Source organism: Dama dama, chromosome 20 (genome assembly GCF_033118175.1).
Source record: "Dama dama isolate Ldn47 chromosome 20, ASM3311817v1, whole genome shotgun sequence".
Lineage (NCBI taxonomy): Eukaryota > Metazoa > Chordata > Mammalia > Artiodactyla > Cervidae > Dama > Dama dama.
In genome coordinates this window covers 90,018,854-90,042,204 of record NC_083700.1, presented here as the reverse complement: position 1 = coordinate 90,042,204, position 23,351 = coordinate 90,018,854, and the positions used below count along the sequence as shown (strand labels likewise).

General features: G+C 41.4%; 2 protein-coding genes across 10 annotated transcripts in view; both read right to left on the bottom strand.

Moving 5' to 3' along the window:
- Positions 1–1,593: 1,593 nt before the first annotated feature.
- On the bottom strand, positions 1,594–10,945 carry MAGOH (mago homolog, exon junction complex subunit). Its single transcript, XM_061121859.1, has 5 exons — positions 10,776–10,945; positions 7,794–7,852; positions 5,561–5,671; positions 2,918–3,000; positions 1,594–1,867 (listed from the first exon to the last, which is right to left on the bottom strand). Exons 1-5 carry the CDS (start codon positions 10,861–10,863, stop codon positions 1,768–1,770), a joined length of 441 nt encoding a protein of 146 aa, XP_060977842.1. The 5' UTR covers positions 10,864–10,945; the 3' UTR covers positions 1,594–1,767.
- Positions 10,946–17,016: 6,071 nt separating this feature from the next.
- The window catches only part of LRP8 (LDL receptor related protein 8), a 76,548-nt gene continuing 70,213 nt past the window's right edge, over positions 17,017–23,351 (bottom strand). For 7 of the 9 annotated variants that reach the window (XM_061121848.1, XM_061121849.1, XM_061121853.1 and 4 more), the window contains 3 exons: positions 21,860–22,032; positions 20,726–20,902; positions 17,017–18,543 (listed from right to left, as the gene is read on the bottom strand). In XM_061121848.1, coding sequence (XP_060977831.1) covers positions 18,505–18,543; positions 20,726–20,902; positions 21,860–22,032 — 389 coding nt within the window. In that variant the 3' untranslated portion in view covers positions 17,017–18,504. The remainder of the gene's footprint in view (positions 18,544–20,725; positions 20,903–21,859; positions 22,033–23,351) is intronic. The other 2 variants (XM_061121852.1, XM_061121857.1) reach the window with 1 other exon arrangement.

Here is a 23,351-nt window from a genome sequence, read left to right as displayed (position 1 = left end):
TGCAGAGGAACTCCGACGCCTCAGGTCCCAGATCGGCAGCTTACTTGCTGCCCTGTGTGTGATCTTTTTTCAATTTTTTTTTTTTTTTTTGCTTTCTCTAGCAGAAAAGCAGATAAGCTTTCTCTAGTTGCAGCAAACAGGGGCTAGTCTCTAGGACTCAGACTTCAGTAGTTGTTGGCACATGCGCTTAGTTGCTCTGCAACATGTGGAAATCTTCCCAGACCAGAGATTTAACTCATTTCCCCTGTGGTGCCAGGTGGTGGACCACCAGGGAAGTCCTGGGACCCTGTGATCTTTGAAGGAGGCAAAGTAGGGGTGTGTGTGTGCATGTGTGTGAAGGAGGCAAAGTAGGGTGTGTGTGTGTGTGTGTCTGAAGAGTCAAAGTAGGGCATGCGGGTGTGTGTTGGGGAGACACTTGACTAGGAGTATTTGGGACCTGTCCTAAGTTGGCTGTTCTTGAGGGGTGTTGAGCTTAGCTTTATCACCTCCCCTCAGTCAAATGAGATTTAGCAACACCGTGGCCACTATCCGTTCAGTCAGCAGTTTGCCTAAGGAAGCCATGCAACCTAGCAGCAAGAAAAATTTCCTGCAGATCTACCTGCTGAACAAATCCCCACACTATCTATACCAACTAGGTCGCTTCGTTAAAGGCTGTTAGAATTCTGACTTTAAAATGAATTATTGGAAAGTTTTTCTGAGACTAGCCACTTTATCCCTTATAATGTATTAAACCAAGTATTCTTCCCCATAGTGAAATAGTTTCAGATATATCTATAAAGGTGATTTTAAAAACTCCAACCTCTGGCTTCCCTGGTGGCTCAGTGGTAAAGAATCCACCTGCCAATGCAGGAGACATGGGTTTGAACCCTGGTCTGGGGACCCAACATGCTGCAGAGCAACTAAGCCCATGCACCACAACTATTGAGCCTGTGCTCTAGAGCCCAGAAATCACAACTACTGAGCCCATATGCCACAACTACTAAGCCTGTGCCCTATAGTTCATGCTCCACAACAAGAAAAACCACCACAATGAGAAGCCCAAGCAATACAAGAGTAGCCCCTGCTCTCCACAACGAGAGAAAAGCCTGAGCAGCAATAAAGACTAGCACAGCCAAGAATAAAAATAAGTAAAAAAAAAAACCAAAAAAACCCTCCAACCTGTTATACCTCAGTAAAGCTAGATGAAAAAAATAAAACCAAAATATCAACCATACCATTTTACTCCCTAAAAAATTAATACTTCATTAATACCAAATATCCAGTGTTTAGATTTTCTTACTGATGGCAACTTTACATTTCCTGAATCATGATCCAGACAGGGTTCAAACATTTTATTATGTGATTATGTGTCTCTCAAATCTCCTTTAACATTCCCACTCCATCTCCATTTGTTTGCAGCTTTTTTTTTTTTTTAAGAAATCAGATCACTTACCCTGGAGTTTCCTCTGGTTATTGATTGGATTTCCACTGTTATTTCTTAGCATGTTTCTCTAATCTTTTACTTCCTATAAACTGGTAGTTATATGTACAGAGTTGATTATATTTTTGGCAATACTTAACATAAGCTACTGTTAAAAAGTAATTTGAGACAAGTTCACATGTTCAGGTCTTTATAAAATAAAAAAAATGCATTTTGTTACATATTTATTAAAGACAATCATTTATAGTTTATAAAAAAAATATTGCCCTGATACACACAAAAATGTCTAGATAATGGTAATTAAAAGCAGCACTCCCACCCCCCTTGTGTCCACACCAATGTTCCATCTAGATTGGCTTAATCTTGAAGTGTAATCCAATAAGACTGAAGACCAAACACTTCAGGTCCTGGACAAGATAATAAAATACTCGTAAGCCTTCTGGATCCCTGTAATGCAAGAGGGAAAAAAATGTTTAAAAAGCTGAAAAAAACTCAGCAAAAAATACCACTTAATAACCCAGATTATTTATGTACCAGGATATTCCTCATAAGAGGTATTTACAGAATTAAAACTTTGAAAACAACCAAATGTCCAAAAAGAAGAAAAAGTCTAATATACATTAAAACAGAATATTAAGAAGTAATTTAAAATATTAAGGTTTTTCATGATTAAAGTTAACAGGCTGTTGATCTCAATTCAACTTTTGTGCTTTAAAAGACTATTTTTTAAAGCACAGGAAAAAGACAGAAATACTTTAAGATTAATGGTTATCTAACTGATAATTTTATGGGTGATTTTCTACATTTCTGTATTTCCTATACTTTCTATAGTAAGCATGTATTACTTTCAGAATTAGGAAAATTTCCTTTTTAAGAGGTAGTACTAAGCAGGACCAAGAGACTCACTCAACCTTACTATAGCATAACTGGGTAAGAACAAGGAGACTGTTCATAGGAAGACAACTATGCCCAACATGTATTAAAAGTGAACTATATCTAATCCCAAATCCTCAAAGCACAAGAGCCAAAAAGGCTGCCAAATTCTAATGATTCTTTGTGGCATACAGATTCATGTCTCAATAATTTACCCTGACAAAGACAAATTCATAAATTTATATTCTAAATGATTTCAAGATTCACTAAAGTCAGGCTTTACTATGTGCAATCTGAATAACCAACACTGAGGAAGGTATCCAGACTCATTGATTCCACAGGTTATTTCCAGCAGTTGTTTTTTTGTGTTTTGGTCAGATTCTTACCCACTTTGGCTGCTCCTGTGGGTGTATCACTGAGAAGTGGTTACTGACAACAATTGACTGAAACACCAAAAGCAAAAGGAGCAAGCCCTTGAAGATATTTGGAGTCTCTCAAAGCTGGCCAATTCTTAGATTTGTACCAGATTATTATCTTACCATAACAGTCTCAATTTGATTATGGATTTCATATCAGCGTGCTTGAAAACAGACATATCTGGATATAAGGATCATGTGTACTTACTTGGATTGATTGACATCAATAAGGGAACCAATTTTTGATGTTGTGAAAGAAATGTGTTCGTCTCCAATGACAATTTCAAGCTCCTAGAAACATTGAAAGAAGTATCAATCTGAATTGGTTTTTCATCACACAGTAGAAGGGTTCATCATCTTCCAAATCACATGAACTCTAATACAGATGGCCACATAACCAAGAGCAACCTGAGCCCTAGACTGTACTGGGTACTAGAAACAGAGATAAATGGTACGACATAAATACTGGTTTAGTCCTTGAGTAGCTTGTACTCTTAGAAGTTGTGTCTGTGAGGCTCCACATTTGGAAGAATTTACATTGTTTTCCATATAGGAGTTTTCACTGTTAACAATGTGGAGTAACATGTATAAATCTGTTTTACAAATACTGAGAATCTAACTTTTAGGGGCAACATGGGACAAGGAAAGGAATTCCAGACCTTTCTCACTTACTAGTTGTATGCCCTTGGGCCTGAATTTCTAAAGAATGGAACAAGCACCACAATCTTAAAAAAAAAAAAATCTATTGGGCGGGGAATAGGAGGGGGGCGGTCTATGGGACAGGTCAGCAAAACCAAACAAAGATTTCTGCCCTTGTGGAACTTATAACCTATTGAGTTCTACTTCTTTTCTTTTTAAAAAATATTTAATTAATTAATTTATCTGGCTGTGCTCGTCTTCATGCAGGATCTTTAGTTGAGGCATGTGGGATCTAGTTCCCTGAGCAGAGACCAAACCTGCAGCCCCCTGAATTGGGAGCAGGAAGTGTTAGCCCCTGGACCACAGGGGAAGTCCCCTGAGTTCTACTTCTTAACATTCAGACTTGAAATGTTAATATTTTGTTGTATTTGTGTCAGATTTCTTTTTCAAGAAATATTACAGTTTAGACCCACCTCCCACTCTATTCTTCCTACATGCCCAGAAGTTGGAATGTTTTCTTTCCACTCATGGTTTTAGATTAGATACAATGTCTTTAAAATTTTTACATAAATGATCATACTACATGTATCTTTTTGCTCAACAAAGGTGTTTTTTTTTTTTTAATTTGTTTTTTATTGAGTTACATAGGGCTTCCCAAGTGGTGCTAGTGGTAAAGAATCCACTTGACAATGCAGGAGGCCTAAGAGACGAGGGTTCAGTCCCTGGGTTGGGAAGATCCCCTGGAGGAGGGCATGCCAACCCACTCTGGTATTCTTGCCTGAAGAATCCCATGGACAGAGGAGCCTGGTGGCTACAGTCCATAGGGTCACAAGGAGTAGGACACGACTGAGTGACCTAGCACATTGAGTTACATTGCAGTTTTTTGTTTTTGGCCATAGGGCATGGCTTGTGGGATCTTGGTAGTGAAAACACCAAATCCTAACCACTGATCACCAGGGAATCTCCATATTGAGTTAAAATTGGTTTGTAACGTAAGTACAATATTCTATTTCTACTTCTGCATATACTTATACTGTGCTGACCACCAAAAATTTAAGTTTCTGTCACCATACAGTTGATTCCCTTTACAAATTTTGAACACCCAGCCCCTTCCCTCTAAAAACCACTTCTCTGTTTTTTGTATCTATGTGGTTCCAGTTGGTTTGTTAATTTACTTTGGTTTTTGTTTGTTTTCAACAAAGTTTTTGTATGTAGATCAAGTTCATTATTTTTAGATGCTTTAGAATATTCATCATCATGCATAAGCAAAACCAAACAAGACAATTTCAGACAATGATACATGCTATGAAGACAAAAACTAGATCTTATTTAAGTGATAAGAAAAGGCATTTTAGATTAGATAAGTTCTTAAGACATCACTGAAGAAGTGACATTTGAAGACCTCAATAATAAAGATAGTCTCAGAATGTTCCAGGCAATATGTAGCAGATGCAAAAGTTCTAAACTAAGAACCACCTAGGTGAATCTGAGTAACATAAATAAGACCAATGAGATTTAAACCCAGTGAGAGATGGTGAAAATGGTAGAAGGTAATCTGGGAGTTCAGATTTCATTTTAAATGCAGTGGGAAGCCAGAGTTTAAAATCAGTGGAATATATAAACAAATTTACATTTTAAAAGATTACTGTCACTTCAGGAAAGAAAAAATGGGCTGTACAGGACAAAAGAAGAGACAATGAAATCAACTGCAAGTTGGAAGGCAGCATTAAAGTAGAAAGAAGAATCTTTCCTATTAATCTGGTCAAATATGAGAGTGGCTTTTATTTTTTAATTAACACAATGTTTTCAGAATAAATATCTAAGCCAGAAATTTAAACAGGTAAGACTTAGTTGCTGGCATGACTTTCCATTACATTGTTGACATGACTATGTTTTATTTATCTTGCTATCTTCACAATGTTTTGTCCATAGCGGTTACTTAGTAAGAAACGTGGGTAGCAAATACTCTCGAGAAGCAGGAGATGGACCAGAAGAAATTCAGGGCTGGGCTCCAGGTGTTCAGCAGCTCCACCTGCTGTCCCTGGTCCTCCGTGGGGCTTCGTGCTACCTTAGACCAAGGTGCTGGTAACCTGCTCAGTATAGGGCTCCAGAACACACACACTTACTGAGTACATTCAGTGTCACATGCAGAGCAGGAAGCTTTATCTTATTGTAAGATTTCTGCACTGTGGGTAGCTGCTAAAACACTCACCTGCCGGCCCACTCGGTCAGGAGGCGGCCACAATGCATCATCCTCTTTGGTAATTTCACTGTCATCAATTATTCTCTTCAGTTCCTCCATCACACTTTTATGTACGTAAGCCTGAAAGCAAGTTAAAAAACAGAATTTAAATTGTATCTCTAGGCAGCATTCTGACTCAGATAGTGATGAAAGATTTAAAAAAAAAAAAAGACTAATGAAAATTTATTTCTGGCACCTCTGTAAACGTGAAGACACTCCAGCTTGACTTCAGCATGCTAAGAGGATGGCAGGGTCAGAAGTGTCCAATGACTACACCTCAATCCCACATCTAGTTGTTTCTGTTTCTTGGTCCATCCTGTTCATATGGACCTACTCCTTGCCTACCTGCACACCTGAGCCCCGAAGAAAGATCTGTGAGTAACTCAGGTTATCTTAAACTAAATGATATGCTTCTGAAGAGCAGACACATGTCTTTTACATTTTACGTATTACTACACATTTAAAAAAAAGTGAGGATGCTGACATGTATGGGTAAGCATAATACTGATCGCTAATTAAATATTACAGTATGAAAATATACTATTAAGACATTTTCAAATATGACAAAGCAGTTAAAAGAAAAGAATGGCTTTAATGAAGTTCAATGGCGTGGTAGAAATCACACCAAACACGGACTTCACAAAGGCAGGCAGAGGTCTAAATTCCTGCTCAGTCTCTTACTAGGAAGGGTAACTCTGAACAAGCCCCATAATTAATATAGGGGTCTTCAATGTCTTATCTGTAAAGGATATGTAACACCACCCATCATAGAGGCTTATGATAGGGATTCAAATAGGACTACAGATGTAGTACCTAGTGTCATGACTAGAATCTAACATGCATTCAATGATGTTAAGTGCTTTCCCACACTCCCTTTTGCCTACTCAAATGCAAATTAAAAGAGCTCCATTGAGTGCTAGGTACCAGGGAATGCAGATGATACCCCCTAATGGCAGAAAGTGAAGAGGAACTAAAAAGCCTCTTGATGAAGGTGAAAGAGGAGAGTGAAAGAGCTGGCTTAAAACTCAACATTCAAAAAACTAAGATCATGGCATCTGGCCCCCTCACTTCATGGCAAACAGATGGGGAAAAAATGGAAACAGTGACAGACTTTATTTTCTTGGACTCCAAAATCACTGCAGCCATGAAGTTAAAAGACACTTTCTCCCTGGAAGAAAAGCTATGACAAACCTAGTTTAGTTCATTTCAGTTCAGTCGCTCAGTCATAGCCAACTCTTTGCGACCCCATGGACTGCAGCATGCCAGGCCTCCCTGTCCATCACTAACTCCCGGAGTCTACCCAAACTCATGTCCATTGGGTCAGTGATGCCATCCGTTGTCCCCTTCTCCTCCCGCCTAGACAGCGTATTAAAAAGCAGAGACATCACTTTGCTGACAAAGGTCTGTATAGACAAAGCTATGTTTTTTTCCAGTAGTTATATATGGATGAGAGAGCTGAACTATAAAGAAGGCTGAGTGCCAAAGAATTGATGCTTTTGAACTGGGTGCTGGAGACTTGAGTTCCCTAGATAGCAAGGAGATCAAACCAGTCAATCATAAAGGAAATCAGTCCTGAATATTCATTGGCAGGACTGATCCTGAAGCTGAAGTTCCAATACTATGGCCACCTGATGCAAAGAGCCAAATCACTGGAAAAGATTCTGATGCTGGAAAAGATTGAGGGCAGGAGAAGTGGGCAACAGAGGATGAGATAGATAGAGGGCATCCCCAAATAAATGGACAGGAGTTTGAGCAAACTCTGGGAGATACTGAAGGACAGGGAAGCCTGGTGTACTGCAGTCCATGGGGTTGCAAAGTCAGATATGACTTAGCAACTGAACAACAACCATCAAGGAATATATCAAATACTAAGTTAGTGGCGAGTATGTTTTCTGTTTTTTTCAGATGAAGCAACTGAGACTTATCAAGCTCAACCAAGAAATTTTCCCAAGGTCACATGGTTAGTAAAAGATTCAAGGTTCAAAACCAAGATCTGCAAGACTTCAAATGATTACCAGTTATTGACTCATCACTATTAAAGAAAAAATAGACTAAAAGAAGATTTGAGAAAAACTTTAGAAGCCGTCTACAGACGCATTTATACTTTCCTACTCTTTATCTTTCAATATTATTCCCAGAAAGAATAAAAACAGGACACAAGGCTAAATGGTAGTGAATGAAAGGCCCTCAGAAGATTCATTACCTCTTTTCTGATCATGACATCATTTTTGTAATTGCTGTTGTTGGCATATCTCAATTTCCCTGTGAGTGACAAAAAAAAAATTCAATATATAATAAAAACATAAAGAAAGTGTCATTAGCCTACCAAGACTATCAGCTATTGCTTAAAATGTATCCTAACTTTCCCTTCAAAGTGTCTAATAGTTTTAGTATTTACACCTCTGGTGTTTCGACAATACTAGTCTTTTCAGTTTTTCACTTTAGGCTTTGGTGGACAAAAAAAGTCACCTGCCTTATCAGTCAACAAAGGATGTTGCAGCGATTAAGCCATCAGCCACTGCAGCCACACCACTCCCAGCCCCTTCCCTGTGGGTGCACTCTGAGGGGATTGAGATGTTGAAAACAGGATACTGGCCCAGGACAGTTAAGGTGCATATCAAAGGAATGATTTCAATGAGCCTAGCAACTTCCCATACAAAGAAAAATGCTAACTTAATTAACTTTAGATGTCTGGTATTTGATTAACAGTAACCTTTAGATGTTCTACCTGTTTTTTGTTTGTTTTTTGGGGGTTTTTTCCCCCTCTAAAACATCCTATATATCCCGGCTCATCCCTCACCTCTTCAGAATAGTCCCTCAAAGCTATCTGACAGCCTAACTCCCAGGCTTAAGTCCCCAGTGTTTCCACTGAATAAAACAATTCTCAAACTTTAAGTTATGTATTTTTTTCTCCAGTGAACACTATTAAATAATCTTCTAGCCAAAAATACAGTTGACAATGATTTACAATTCTTGCAAAAGGCAGCTCAGGTGTGATAAAAGAACAGACTCTTTTGTGACTGGCAAATCATATCTCAGCAGGTTAATGTCCTCAGCTGAAAATAGCAGTGATTGATAACCTACCTGCACACAGGGCCTTCAGAGGCTCAAAAGAATTGTGAAAGTTTCTGAAAACTATAAAATGGTTTTTACATATATTAACATATGTCTGTGAAACACTGATCTATTCCTTTTCTAAACACGATAGAAAAGTTGTGGTTTTATTATTGAGCATTTTTGTTATACAAAGCCCTCTGTGACACTGTTCATCAACCAGGCTGATTTGGGTATATATGGTGGATATGAAGAAGATAAAAGGAAATAGAGGAGATAATTTTTTCCCTATAGCAGGCACACTAAAAAAAAGTCAAAATAACTGATGCTTTACTGCACTGTGTCTCTGCCTCAAGTCTCTCTCCATTTAGTTCATTCTCCATAGAGTGGACAGAGTGAAACAGTAACAGATGGATCCAATTGGGTCACTCTAATATTGACGTTTTAATACTGACAGTGGCTCCCCACTACCTTCTTGATAAAGTCCAAAATCCTCAATGTGGCTTCCTGCTAAGCTAAGCCCATTTCCAGCCTCACTCCTACAACAGAACTGTCACATAGAGCTGAGGTTAATCAAAATACAGTTCACCCTTAAAGGATGTAGGGGTTAGGGGCACCCACCCTCTACACAGTCAAAACTCTGAGTATAACTTAAGAGTCAGCCAGCATCTGTGATTTCTCGGTGTCTACAGTTCCTCATCCTCAATTCAACCAACTGTGGATCAGGTAGTAGCACAGTATTCATTAGTATTACTAAAAAAAAAAAATCTGTGTATAAATGGACACATGCCATTCAAACCTGTGTTGTTCCAGGGTCAACTAACTGTTTTGGTTTCTGCCTGAAACATCCCATGCACCTTTTGGGTTTTCAGCCTCTTTGCTGTTAATGCTGTCCAAAACGCGTTCTTGACCCATCTGTCTAACCAACTCCTACACAGTACTAAAGACTCAAACTATCCACCCAGGTCATCTTATGCAGGAAGCCTTCTTTGACTCGAAGGCCAGGTTAGGTGCCTTCTTTCCACTCCCAGAGTCTTCTGTTTCTTTCTACAACACCTTATACACTGTCTTATCATTGTTAACAAAACTTTCTCCACAATTTGGGCTTGTCAGTTCATTCATGGGGTCCCAAAGAGTCGGACACAACTTAGCTACTGAACTATAGGAAGTTCATCTTTGTGCCTCCATTTAGTGAAAGCTTTCTGTCATCTTTCACTCCTTTTCCTTCACCATATTGGTCCCTCACCAAATCCTATCAATTGGCAAAGTCCTACTAGTTCTGCCTCCAACTGTATCCTAAATCCTTCTCTACTTTTACTATCACTCTAGTTCAAACCAACATCCTTTTTCTCTTAACAATTGTAACCATCTCCTGTTAAGTAGTTTTCATTCTTGCCAATTCTGCACCTAATAATTACAATACTTTCTTAAGAATAGATTACACCTCTGCTTAAAACTTTCCAATTGCTTCCTGCTGCACTTAGAAAAAAAATCCAAACGCACCAAGACTATATGGTGTGGCCCCTGCCTACCTAATTGACATCATCTCCTACTATTCTCCCCAGCGTTCACTACTCTTCAGCCACAATGGCCACCTGAAACATGCCTAGCTCATCTCTGCCTAGAATGTTCTTTTCCCGAGCTGGCTCCTTCTTTGTCAATCAGAGCTCAGCTCAAACATCGGCTCTTCAGCGAGTTCTCCAATGGCTAGCCTTCCTGAAAGCGGCCCATCAGCAATTGTTCCATCATTTTATTTTCTGATCACTCAACACTATCTGGGTTATTTTTTGTTTACGATCTCCCAGCAAAAGAATACAAGCTCCACGAGAGAGGACGCCTGTTTATCGTTCACTCCTACACCCCGGATTGTGGAAGTGAGCCTGGCACAGATAGGCGCTCAAGAAAGGTTTGTTGAATAAAGCAGTATGGTCAGAATCGTCACTAAACAGAAGCCCCGGCATATGGACAGAAAGAATCAGTGGGGCGGACAAGGATCGTTCCTTCCAAGTCTGCGCCTCACAGCCATCGGTCCCTTCCTCTAGTTCTTCGTACATTCCGGATCCCCAGCCTCTCCACTCGCCCGCCCCCAGGCCTAGTCCTCGCTCCCGGAGAGCCGGGAGGCTTCTCTCACCGTCGGGCCGGAACTCAAATTCCAGGAATTCGTGGCCGAATTTGCCTTTGTGCCCCACGTAGTAACGCAGGTAAAAGTCACTCTCCATGGCTCGCAAAACGGAGACAAGACCGAACTTTCAAGAGCAAACCGCACCGCCACTAAACGCGCCCGACACTGACGTTTGCAGCGGCGCGAGGAAGTGACGTCAAGAAACGTCATCGCGCGTCGCGGAGCGACCCCCCCCGCCCCCCCCCCACTTCCGGAGATGGGACCAGGCGACTTCTCCCCTCCCGGCGGAATAAAGCCCCTTTCTCCCAGAGGCGGAGTCGGTTCAGCCCCGCCCCATCGGCCTGCGACTTGAAGAGGCTGAGGGTTGTTCGTCAGTGTCCCCTTGGGGCTTGAGGCGGAAAGCTTGAGGCCCAGGCTCCAGTTTCAATTAGGATACCCAACAGTGTGAGTCGGAATAGCCTCTTCACCGTCTCAGAACCTAGGTCGTCCCATCAGTAAAATAGGGTTAAAGGACCCGACCTCTTGGGAAAACAGCGCGGCGCGTCTCTAACGTTGTCTCCGACTTAAAAAATCAGTTCAAGTAACTTCTCAGCGACGCTTTCCCTAAATCCACAGTGGAGCTGGCCATTTTTTTTTTTTTTTTTTTCGGGCAACTAACTCTCCCGCACTTATTCTCCATTTTATCTCTTTCTACCTCACTTTTCCCCCTTTCTGCCTCACTGGTCTCTAGATGACGTGTTGTGAGTAGGAGTTAAGTTTTGAATGTTTGATCTCCCACTCCTCCCACGCAATTGAATCGCCTCGGACGGAGCACCTAAAAAATACTGGTTCCAAACCAATTCAGTCAAAATCTTCCACAGTGGATCTGTGTGTTGGTGTTTATTTTTTCTCCGCAGTTTGAATCAGGACTGTGAACTACTGTCCAGGAAGCTCTTGTCTTTTCAGGCATAAGTGGTTGACTGCGAATGTTTTCTCGGCTGTGGAAAATATTTTCCTCCTTGATTAGGCCAAGGGCAACCAAACTCTTAATTATTAGAAACCTGCCTTAGCTCATCTAAGTTCCAGCCAGATGGAAAACGGAATTGGTTCTAGAGACAGTGCTGAAATGGCATCATTTTGAGGGCCTGGAGAAGAGTCAGACACGACTGAGCACGCGTGACTATAACACTATTCTGTCTTCAGGCTAGTGGTCCCTGAATCTCATTCCCAATCTTGCCGTTACTACTTTTCTCCCTGAAAAATTATTGACAACAGAATGAAGAGTGGGTGCTGGGGCGGGGCGGGGGGGGGGGGCGTTGTCACTGGAGATTTGTGTTAAAATAATCCCCCGTGTGACAGTGATTCCCTGTGACCAAAGGTGAACTGATTGAACTTTTTGGACCTCAGGTTTCTTATCTTTAAAATGAGCGTAATAATATTACACATCTGGCAGAACTGTTGCAAGGATAAGAAACAATGTCTTGGAAATTAAAAAATACTAGTTGCTATAAGGCATCTTATTAAAAAAAAACACTGAATGTGGGTGGTAACAAGGGACTTGTATAAAAAAGATAAGGGAATCAATAATGTCAGCCCCTAGGCTGAGTGTGTTTACAAGTGCCCTTTCTTTAAATTCTCAAAACAGTCTTGAGGTGGTAGTTAGAGTTAAATATTTAGAGACATTGGGTAATTACCACAGGGTTATTTTCCAAGAGTGAAATTATAAAAATTATAATGTAATTGATGAATCTGGGCATCTGGAGACATGGAAAATATCAAAAAGTGATGAGAAAATTTCAAGGACACCCAACTCCAATCAAGCTGTAAGGTAATTCCAGGCTTGGGGGTATTAAGCCACATAGTAAAGTATAGCTGAAAGAGCATGGCCTGTGTGTCTAATGTGTCTGAGGTTAGCATAATTTGCTGAGCATCTACTATGTGTCATGTGCTGGGAATACAGTGATGGCTGTCAAGGAGCATACAAGCAATTATAATGTAGGCATCAAATTTATAAATAGGGGAAGCACAGAATAGCATGGAAGCTCATGCGGTGGCTCCTAATCCAGTCTAGGGGACTAAGTTAAGTCTCCCTGAAGAAAATGTTCCAGACAGAGGGCCCAGAACTTTTTGGTTAAAATACAGAAAAAAAAAAAAAGTTGAGAATATAGTAATGAGGTTGGAGAAGAGGTACAAGACTAATCACGAAGGACCTTATAACACATGTTAAGGAGTTTGGGTTAAAACCCCAAGGCTGTTGGATTTAAATGCAAGGAAAACAGATGAAGGGCTTTAAGCAGGAAAGTGGAAAAGGGTGTTGGTGACAAGACCTATTGCATGCTAGAAAGATCACTCTGTCTGCAGTGTTGTAGACTGGATTGTAAAATGGAAAGATTAGAAGAATGAAACTCACAGACAATGGAGATTAAGATGAAGTCAGAAAGGCAGGGGAAAAATCAGGAGTATGGTATCATGGAAACCAAAATAAGAGGACTTTAAGGCAGGAGGGCCAACAGTGTTATACGCTGCTTCTAGGTCAAGGAAGAAAAGGATTGAAAGTATTTCCAAGGTTTATAATTAAGGACATCCTGGGTCACCTTGGTAAAAACAACCTCCTTGGCATGGGAGTGAGAAGCAGAGCACTGGAATACAAGTAGGCAAAATTTGTTGTGGAAGCACAGAGTTCCCTAACCTTACAAGTTAGGTCTGAGTCTGAGAGAACAGAGAAGGCTCCCTAAGCAGAGTACTTAGGACAAACAGGAGTTAAGCCAGATGAAGAGAGAGAAGGAAAACTGAGGCAGAGGACACCACATGTGCTACATGTGTTTTGGGGGCACTAAACATAACTGTTGACTTTGGGCAGTGCCCTCATTCTTTTTCTCATCTCTAAGATGGGAATGATAATATTAGAGTCTTTATCTCACAAGATTGCTCACTCCCCACTCATTAAAGCATCACAGTACTTTCAGATTTAATAAAAGGAATTTAATCTCTCTCTAGAAACAGTGCACCAAGTTTACAAATGTCCACATTTGGTTTTTAGTTCACCAAGATGATGCCAGTACAACTAGTGAGATGCAGCACATCACCCCTTGCCTCTGGAAGAGAAACCAGGTTGCAAAGGGGACTGAGTACAGAAGCTAAGGGAACTCAGAAGGACAAGACAAAAAGTAGAAATGGTTAGTGTGACCCAACATTCTAACATGCCTGTTACATCAAATATGATCATTTAGGGGTATTCGGGGAAGACAAACAAGGAAAATTCATTTGGGTACAACGGGATGGAGTCTGCAAACCAGTACTTCACCTCACATCAACAACAGCTTGTATAGAACAAAATGCTATTTAAAACACATGGTTTGTACAGATATTTTCTCTTGTAATTTTTGTAAAAAAGTATCAAAACCTTCATGTCTTTAAATATATATATATACACACACATATACAGGTGGCTTTTTAAAATTACTTTTTATAGCACAAAGTATTTGCAAATGCGAGGATTTCTGCTGATTCTCAACTATGCACATGGTGCATAGCCTGAACAAAGCTTCCTGATTTCTTATGTTAACTGAAAATGTGAAGCTGTTAATTCCTCCACCTCAAAGTTGTCCACATCCTGAAAATCCTCAATATCCTAAAAATAGTGGGAAAATTCCAATACTCTTTGTGCATTGCCAGGAAAAGAAATGATTTACTCTGAAGCACTGAACTGATAACTCGTTTCTGTTTTGTGAAATGATGAGTGTGTAGCAGGATTGAGGGAGAGGAGTAGAGAGGCTCTCATTCCTATGCCCTCTCCCCATTCCTTCCAGTACCTGACTGGATAGTGCTGGGGGTCCCCTCTGTGGACACCACGTCTTCCAAAATTTCCAGTTTTCTTTTTCATGGTTGAGAAAGTCCCAGAGGCTCTTGACAACATGGAATGCTTCTGTGAAAATCCCACTGCCCTCATATCAGTCTTCATTGACCATGTCAAAAAACTCTGACACAAATATATGAAAAGCAGTCACTATTTTCCTTTGGCCACAGGAAAGCTTGAGGGTAAAGACTGTCATGTCTGCAAAGTGCTTGCAACACATCCTGATCAATTTTCCGTGATGTACTTGGTACCTTACACACAGTAAATGACCAAGAAAATTTGATTAATTGAATCAGAAATTAAATAGAAGTATTCTATAAAGTGCTTACATTGAACCTATCTTTCCATCCAGCCTCATTTCTTGCTAAGTCTCCCTTGAGCCTTTTGCTCATTACAAATTACGTTCAGTTCCTTAAAATGCTCTTTCATGCTTCTGTGTCTCAGCTCAGTGTCTTCTGCCTGAAGCAGCCTGGACACCCCGACTTCATTTCTGAGACTTAGCTTAGGTCTACTTTTCCTACAATGCCTTTCTTGACCCCATTCTTTATCTCCTCAGGTAGAAATGACCTCTCTCTCCTTTGTAACCTAATAGTACTCCAAAAAAAAAAAAAAAAAAAACCTACTCTTTTTTTTGTTTGTTCCACATGTCTTCCTCTAATTGCTACTGTGAGTTCCATCAGGACAGAAAGTATTTGATTGACTTGTACATCTGCAGTACCTGGCACTTAGTTGCTACCTAGCAAATAGTTTCAGTGGATGAATATACATATTGCAATCACATAGACAGCTGGAGGGATGGATCATACTTATTGCTATAAATTTAAATCCAATCTCATTCTGAGGTTACAGTTTACCTCAATCTATTTAATAATCATGCTCTCAAGAATAAATAAATAAAATTTTAGTTTCCTCTGTTTCTGGAAGACCATTTCTGCCAGGGCCTTCAAAATTCCATGAGAAAGATAGGCCCTAAGATAGGTAGCAGGTTTGATACAGTGTTCAGGCAGCCCAAAGTAGTCTCCTGGAAAAGGAAAGGGAGGAAAAGGCCTTGGACTAGTTTCTTATATATATATATATATATATATACATATATATATATATCTGGTAAATTGTCTAACCTTTGGGCCTTATCTCTAAATGCCCTTCCAGCTCTATAGTCCAATGACTCTGTGATCCATTATTGGCTGTAGATATATGACGACACAGGGGCAAAAGGCAACAGAAGTGCAACTACACCTCAAAATGCCTCCAAGAATAGGGAACGATGGACCTGACTCCTCAGACTTCATCTTATTTAATGCCATCCAATACATGAGTATTCCACAGTTGTTTTTTTCTTTTTTTGTAGGTTGCTCCCATAACAGCCTCTTCCAAACCACAGTGGTAGCATAATCAGGAAGCATGGGCAGAAGACCCTGGCAGGCTACAGTCCGCGGGGCTGCAAAGAGTCAGACACGACTGAGCAACTGAGCACATAGGTTCTTATGTCACGGGAAACATGGATGCCTCCCAGAAAGTTGTGTTTCATCATCATTTTGAGATTTCAGGCTGAATCATCCTGACCCCACTCATTATTCTTTTCTTCAAAGGCCAGGATCTGACTGAAAGTTTAGAAACTATGCATTAGTCACTATTATCATTTCCCCAGAAATTCTGTTTCTTTGGAGGCAGGTTACAGGGAAAGTTGCTTGTTTTGTGTAAATTTCAGTGTCTTTTACTTTCGTCATTTTTCTTCAGTCAAAAATAATTTTACTTCCCGTTTCTGAAAGAATAGTAAGTCATTAGGCTCCACAGGAGTTGTCCCTCTGTTCTTAAAATTCTGTTTGGTGTTGGTCATTCTATGTCAGTTGCATGCACCCTCTCGATGAATGTTTCAGGACTATCCACACATGTATATCATGAAGAAACTGCTTGTTTATGCAAAGCTTAGTACCCACTCAGCTCAGGACACTGTTAGGAGACCAAGACCATGAGTGATGTGGAGAAAGGTCCTAGGAAGAGGGTGACAGAACTCCAGAATCACTGCCTGCAAATTCAGAGGGTATCAAGCTGGTGAGACATCCAAGCTTCATTGAGTTAGAGGCAGCTCGAGAGTGGAGGAGAGGAATTTGCTTAAAAGTGTCAAGTTCCAGGTATGTTCAGGTTAGGTACATGTCCTCTGCTCCTACTTACACCAAACATTTCCATGTCACACCTTGTCCCTGGTTGTCCAGTGGGTATGAAGTGGCAGAACATCTGAGTTAATAAAAGACCACACCTTGGATAAGAGTCAACGGGGACTAAATTCCTTCTGGGACTGTAAGATTATCTTTTCAATGGTAGACCCCAAAAAAGAAAAGTGCACTTCTCCCCGCATCCCCCAAGACCCAGGAAAAGCAAAGTAAGTGTCCACAATGAAAAAAAAATCTATACATATACCCAGAGTTTTCCTTTTATTTACAAAGCAGTAAACCAAATTCCTGTGTGAACATATATATCCAGTGAACTATAATATTGTGTATGCCATTTCCTCCTCAAACAGGACTTTAGGTTTGGCCACTTTTTCTGATTTAAGCCAAATAGCAGTTCATCTATGTAGACACATGATGGTAACAAACCTATGTATCACCTTAAACTGTTTTCCCCACCTTAAGGATGTGGCAGAGAGTAAGGGGAAGGGCGAAATAGAGATGAACAAAACCTATTCCTCCGTCCTTATCCTCACCCATAGGATACTCAGAGGTAAGTGTCTGAGCCAGTCCCTAAAGTAAACTTGGGAGGTTCTAAAAACATCTCCACTTAGCTCTTTCTAAGTAAGGATGGCACCCTCAGTATGCTTCAGAGAAAACAATGAATTCAATCCAGGTGTCCTGAAGGAAAATGAAGTTACTTGAAATGCTGGACTTTAAAACAAGGAGTAGCTGAGGTTCAGGAATGTTCTCACCTGAGCTTGCGAGAACTTTGGGTACGGTGTGAAGTCTGTACACTGGCTTTAGCCACAGAAGAGAAAGCCCAGGTGAGAGCTACGGCAGCCCCTTGTGAGCTGAGGGGCCCTTTTCTGACTGGCTGGAGTCCCAGTAGCAGCCAGAGGCAGAAAAGCTCTACCTCTTCCACTGCATGTTTGCACAAATCACGATCTCTCTTTTCTGAGCCAAATTTACAAAGGCTTCTCTGAAAACTACAGATACCCCTCTCTTGTGGATTGTTTTAAAATATACTTATCTTTATGTAACTGAACAACAGCCATAGGTGTGCCTCTTCTCTACAGATTTTTCTTTCTCACTCACGTACACGCAGAAACATAAATGCACACAGAGACCACACAGTGGGCCAATCATACCAAAAATAAATACTCTCACATCTATAAATTACTTACAGAGCTAATCTTGGTTTTGAATTATGTTAATAAATAACCTAAATGGGAGAGGAAGTGAAGTGTCTTCTTTTTTTTTTCTTTTTACTTATGTTGATGGATAGCCACAAAGCATTATCATTCTATTTACAAAAAAAACAAAAACAAAACATAACTCTGAAACCTAAAAAAGACCCTCCAAACCAAAAGCCCTCTGTAAATATAATTTTTAAATGATGAGTAAGCTACTGTACCATCGGCCCCATTTGGTTATGTACATCATGTTAGTCACTCAGCAGTAGCTATTCCATGAATTCTTCATGGGTAGTGCAACCAGTTAAAAAGTGTATAAAACATTATACATATAAAAACTCTCACATCCTTTGGATGTCTGCAGTTCATCATAACTTTGTGGTTACCTTTCTGCAACATAAATTTAAAAAATTACACACACACACACACACACATACACACAGACTCAAGTACAGAAACCCTTCCATCCAGGCATACACCATCCAGAGTGTAGTGCATGGGACTGAATTCCATGAGGCACGAAGGGAGTGGTCCCATCCTCAGGGCAGTCCATCATCTTCAAGGCTTAATGCCACTCGCTGGGGGAGACAGAGCAAAGAAATCATCATTAGATCCACTGGAGCTATTTATTGGATCACAACGTACCAGAAATTCTATTACTTTATAGGCAGCAGCTCACATACTCTTCAAACTACCTCAGAAGACAGGTTTGTCATATTTATTTTACAGATGAGAAAACTGAGACGCGATGAGCTTAAACAGCATTTTTCCTGGGTCACACAGCAAGTGGGTGAACTCAATTTGAACCCAGATCTGTATGACTCCAGAGCTGTAGTTTTTTTCATCATTCTGTGCTGTCTCTGTAAAGAAGGGGGCTACAGAGATCTAAACTCTCTCCATCCTCCCTTATACGATTTTAGGTTTGCTGAACTTCAGTGGGTTAGCTCTGCAAATGTTTAATCCCAGGCCTCTATCACACCTCTATCACTCTGTCTATTTCTATCACACTGATCACAATCAGGAAGGTAATCGGCTGCACCCCTCCAACTAATTGTATAGAATTGGGAGGCAATGGAGGTCAATTACATTAACCCCTCTTTCCCTCACCCCTACTTTCTAGTCACTAGATACTTGACTTCCTTCTGCCACAAATGGGTGATTCTAGATGGTGAGACCACTAACCCCTGAGCCAGTTTATTCCACTGTAGACAGTAGATTTAAATTCTTTCCCATATTGACATGAGATCTGTTTCTTTATTTCTTCTGATGTTCCCTGATTCTCTCTCTTAGACTCAGAGAGTTCTACACAGATAACCCTTGAAATTTTCAGTTTCGAATTCCCTTCCCTTTCTTCTGAGCATCTTTTTCTCCGGCACATCTAGCTCCCCCAATGTGGTCCTGATTTTATCCTGTGCCCCACTCTTCCATTTCCTCAATACCCTCCTTTGGATAGACCCCATTGTTTTAAGATCTTTCTCATAGCTTTATGAATTTGGGCTAGCCACTTTATCTCTCTGAGCCTTGGTTTCATCACCTGTTAAATGGGAATAGTAATTGGACCTATCAAATGAGATCATGTATGGAGAGTGTTTAATATAGTATCTAACACATGTGGGATCCAGAGTATTCTACATCAACCTAACCAACATAAGACAGCCTGTCAAATCATCTTTGGGTTATTTGTGATTTTGCAGGAATGTCATGGCCTTGCTCCACTAAACTTCTAGTCTGTTACCCTCCTCCTCAAGACAGATCTCCAGGCTAAAGGCAGGTCCCAGCAGTGATAGTGGAGCTACCCGAGAAGGGGCCAGGGGAGAGAACAGATTGTTGAGAACACTGATTTCCACAGCTTCAAGGCTAGATACACTGAGATATAGTGGAAAGAGCATAGACTTTTGTGTACATACAGACAAGAGTGTGAATCCTGGTTCTGCCACTTTCCTAGTTGTGATCCTAGGTAAGTTATTCAATTTCTCTGAGTCTCAGTTTCCTCATCTGCAAAATGGAGCTAATAATGTCAAGTATATAAGTTACTGTAAAGACTAAACAAGAAAATTTATGTAAAACACTGAATAGTGTCTGAAACAGTAGATTCTTACTAAATGTCAATTTCCTCGCTCTCCTACTCTATTTCTCTGTAGCTGGCAGGAGCTTATTCTTCAGGCCTTAGTTTCATCAGGAATAGCTCCTCCTGAGTCACTGTTTCCTTCTCTGGAAACAGTGACAATTCACATGTACAGGGAGCTTTATAACTCACAAAGCATTCTCACATGTGCTATCTCACTTGAATTCAGGCCGTAAAGGGAAGGGGGGTTATCATTCCCATTTTACAAATAAAAGTGAGCACGTAGAAAGGACAGAGATCATAGGGCTGTGGAACAGTGAAACTGGGAGTCATCTCCTTACTCCAAGCTCAACATTCCTTCCACTGTGCCCTCTCTGATCTTTAAAAACTGGTTAAGCAACTGTTTGCTTGGACTGGCCGAGGTTAAGGATCCTCAAGGCCATCTGCTAACCCTCCTCACTCATCAAACTTATCTCCCATGTCTCCCCTTCATAGCTTTAGCAGCCATTCTGTCCGTCCTGCCCCATACTCAGTCATTTCTTCCACATGCCATTTCCTTAGTCTGCAAATTGCCCCAACACCCAGCTCACAACCTGCAGCCTTCCAGAACCAGAAAGCCTTCGAGGATTGGCTGCACCTGGCCGGTTCATGCCCTCACTCATCAGCCCCTCAGACTCAGAGTGGCGCTGCCCTACCTTGCACTTGACGACAGGCAGCTCGGAAAGAGGGTTCTTCGGGAGTTGGTGCGGCTGTGACCTTGGTTCCCCCGGCAAGACAAAAAGCTCCTTGAGGGCAGGGGCTGGGTCTTCCAGTTCTCTGGTCTCCCCAAGACAGGGCTCTGCCCACAGTGGGTGATCAAAGCTGCTGATTGCCTGACAGGGGGATGGACTGGATGACCTATGAGGTCACACTCAGCCCCGACTCGGCTATACAACCATGACATCTGCTTCAGCCACAGTGTGGTCCTCGCTCCCCCAACAAGCCACACCCTGTTGTACCTCTCGGCCTCTGCACGTGCTTCTTTCTGAAATGTCATTTTCCCCCTTCTCTACGTGGAAGACTGCTATTAATCTTTCAAGGACACAGTTCATCTGTCACCTCCTCTGTGAGGCATTCCTGCCTGATTTCTCAAAGAGCATTAACAGCTCCTTTGTGGGTATTTCCATAGCATTGGTTCAACAAATATTTACTGGGAGCCAGCTATGCTGTGCTAGGTACCAGGGCCACATTAATCAGACAATCCTGCCCTCAAGGAGCTCACAGTCTAGTGGGGAGACCAATGGGTATACAGGCAAGTAGACTACAGTGTGACATGTGTTGTGATGGAGAGAGGCAACGGGAGAAAAAGAAACCAGGGACAGCTTAGAAGAGGAGGCCCCTGGGCTTCCACCATGGCACTTAGCGCACAGTTGTTCAACAGCAAGTGACTCTCTAACTCCCCCACCAGCTCCCTGGAAGCAAGTACATCCCGTCTTAACTTTTGAACACTTGGAATCTAATGTGGTACTTGGCACATAATGGGTGTACAGTGCTTACTGTAACGAATGAGTTTGAATTGAAGGACCACGGTTACCTTTCCAGGCCACAGGTTCTGAAACCTTGCTCAGCACAAAGACAGGCCTCTTTATTCCAGCAAGAGCTTCTAGGTACAAGGTTGTTCTGATACCCTTCTACCCCAACCACCTGCCCCAGCATTTCTGTGTCCCCAGGGCCTAGAACAATGCCTGGCACATGGCTGGTTCTTGATAAATGTCTAAAGGAGGGAGGGAGGGAGAGGGGAAGGGAGGAAAGGAAGGCAGGAAGGAATCCTTCCAGCAAGGAATACTTACTGCTGGATAGACATGGCCAATCTGAGCAGTCCTCCCTATGTGCAGCTCATCCTCCTCCTCTTCTTCGGTAGTTTTCCTGTACACTGGATTGTCGAAATTCATGCTTTTGGTATTCTTCCGCTTCCAGTTTCTCCAGATCAGGTAGCCACTCATGCACAGCAGGGCTATGACCACTGGAGGAGGAGACACGTCACACTGGGTATATCCAGCAGGCTCCAGCCCGCTGCCCAGACATCAGTGCGTTTCTCGTCACCACTCCTACTTGACTGCCCCTTGCTCCTCTGTTTCTGCATAGCCTTTTTCTGCTGTTGGGAAGCCCTCCTCTTAGCTCTTCCTTCATTAACTGCTCATCCTTCCAGATCCAGCTCAAATGCTCTCAGCCTCGCATGGTACAGTCAGTGTTTCCCTCACGTGTGTTTCTAGACCACAGCACTGTACTTTCTCTGCATCCTCAGCTAGACCGAGCTCTTTGAGGGCAGCGACTGTGTCTTCTTTCTCTCTCTATGCCCCGTGCCCAGCACTGAGTAGGTGCTCAGTCACATGCTGAGTAAATGAGTGAATTTCTTCACCACATTCTTGCTGCTTCCCTAGATTTCTCTAAGAAAACCATTCTCTCCCAAAATTGGAGGGGGGAGGGTAAGGTGGGGTGGGGTGCTTCTTTCCAAAGCTGGGTCTCTGCAAGAAGAGGAACATCTCTAGAAGGGGACACAGCAGGGAAACACAGGCTCTGAGTTAAAATAAATGGTATGCTAATGAGTGAAGGAGGAAGTTCTCAAACAGAGCTGGGCAAAAATGAGGCAAGCAGATTCATAAGATAGTAAGTGGTCACCATGAGTGAGCACTCAAGTGAGGCTGGGTGACAGCCATCCAGGGTGCTATAGAGGGATTTCCACTTTGGTAAGATTATAATAATCACTAATAATGATACCCATAAAGACAGGAACAGGGCAAAGGATGCCTGCTATCACTGCTAGTATTTGTTATCCTGGTAGGACCAGACAAAGAATTGAAAGGCACACACGGGAAAGAGAGAAACCAAACTATCATAAACATACATTGTAGGTCTGGAAACTCTTAGAAAAGCAGATGAAAAACTACTAGAAATAAGTTTAGTTCCTCAAGAATCAACATAAAAAATTGGGGTTTCCCTGGTGGTTCAGTGGTTAAGATTCTGTGCTTCCACTGCAGGGGCCATGGGTTCAATCCCAGGTTGGGGAAGTTCTACATGCCACACACTGTGGCCAAAAAAAAAAAACATAAAAAAATCAATAGCTTTCTTATTAATCAGCAATAATAAAAATTAGAAAATGGATATAATAAGAACACATAACAGCCCAACAAAAAACTATAAAATACTTGGGATAACCCAATAGGAATGGGCAAGCCCTATGTGATCTATACAATTCTACTGAAGCCCATAAAAGAAGGTTCATATAAATAGGGAGATGTGTCATGTTCCTCAGTGGGAAGGTTCAATGCTATAAAAATGTAA

Excerpts from the sequence above, each read along its gene's own strand:
- MAGOH (XM_061121859.1), bottom strand. The coding sequence starts at position 10,863 with ATGGAGAGTGACTTTTACCTGCGTTACTACGTGGGGCACAAAGGCAAA. Across the intron at positions 7,853-10,775 it reads ATTTGAGTTCCGGCCCGACG|GGAAATTGAGATATGCCAAC; the intron begins GTGAGAGAAGCC and ends TGTCACTCACAG. Across the intron at positions 1,868-2,917 it reads ATTGATGTCAATCAATCCAA|GGATCCAGAAGGCTTACGAG; the intron begins GTAAGTACACAT and ends CTTGCATTACAG.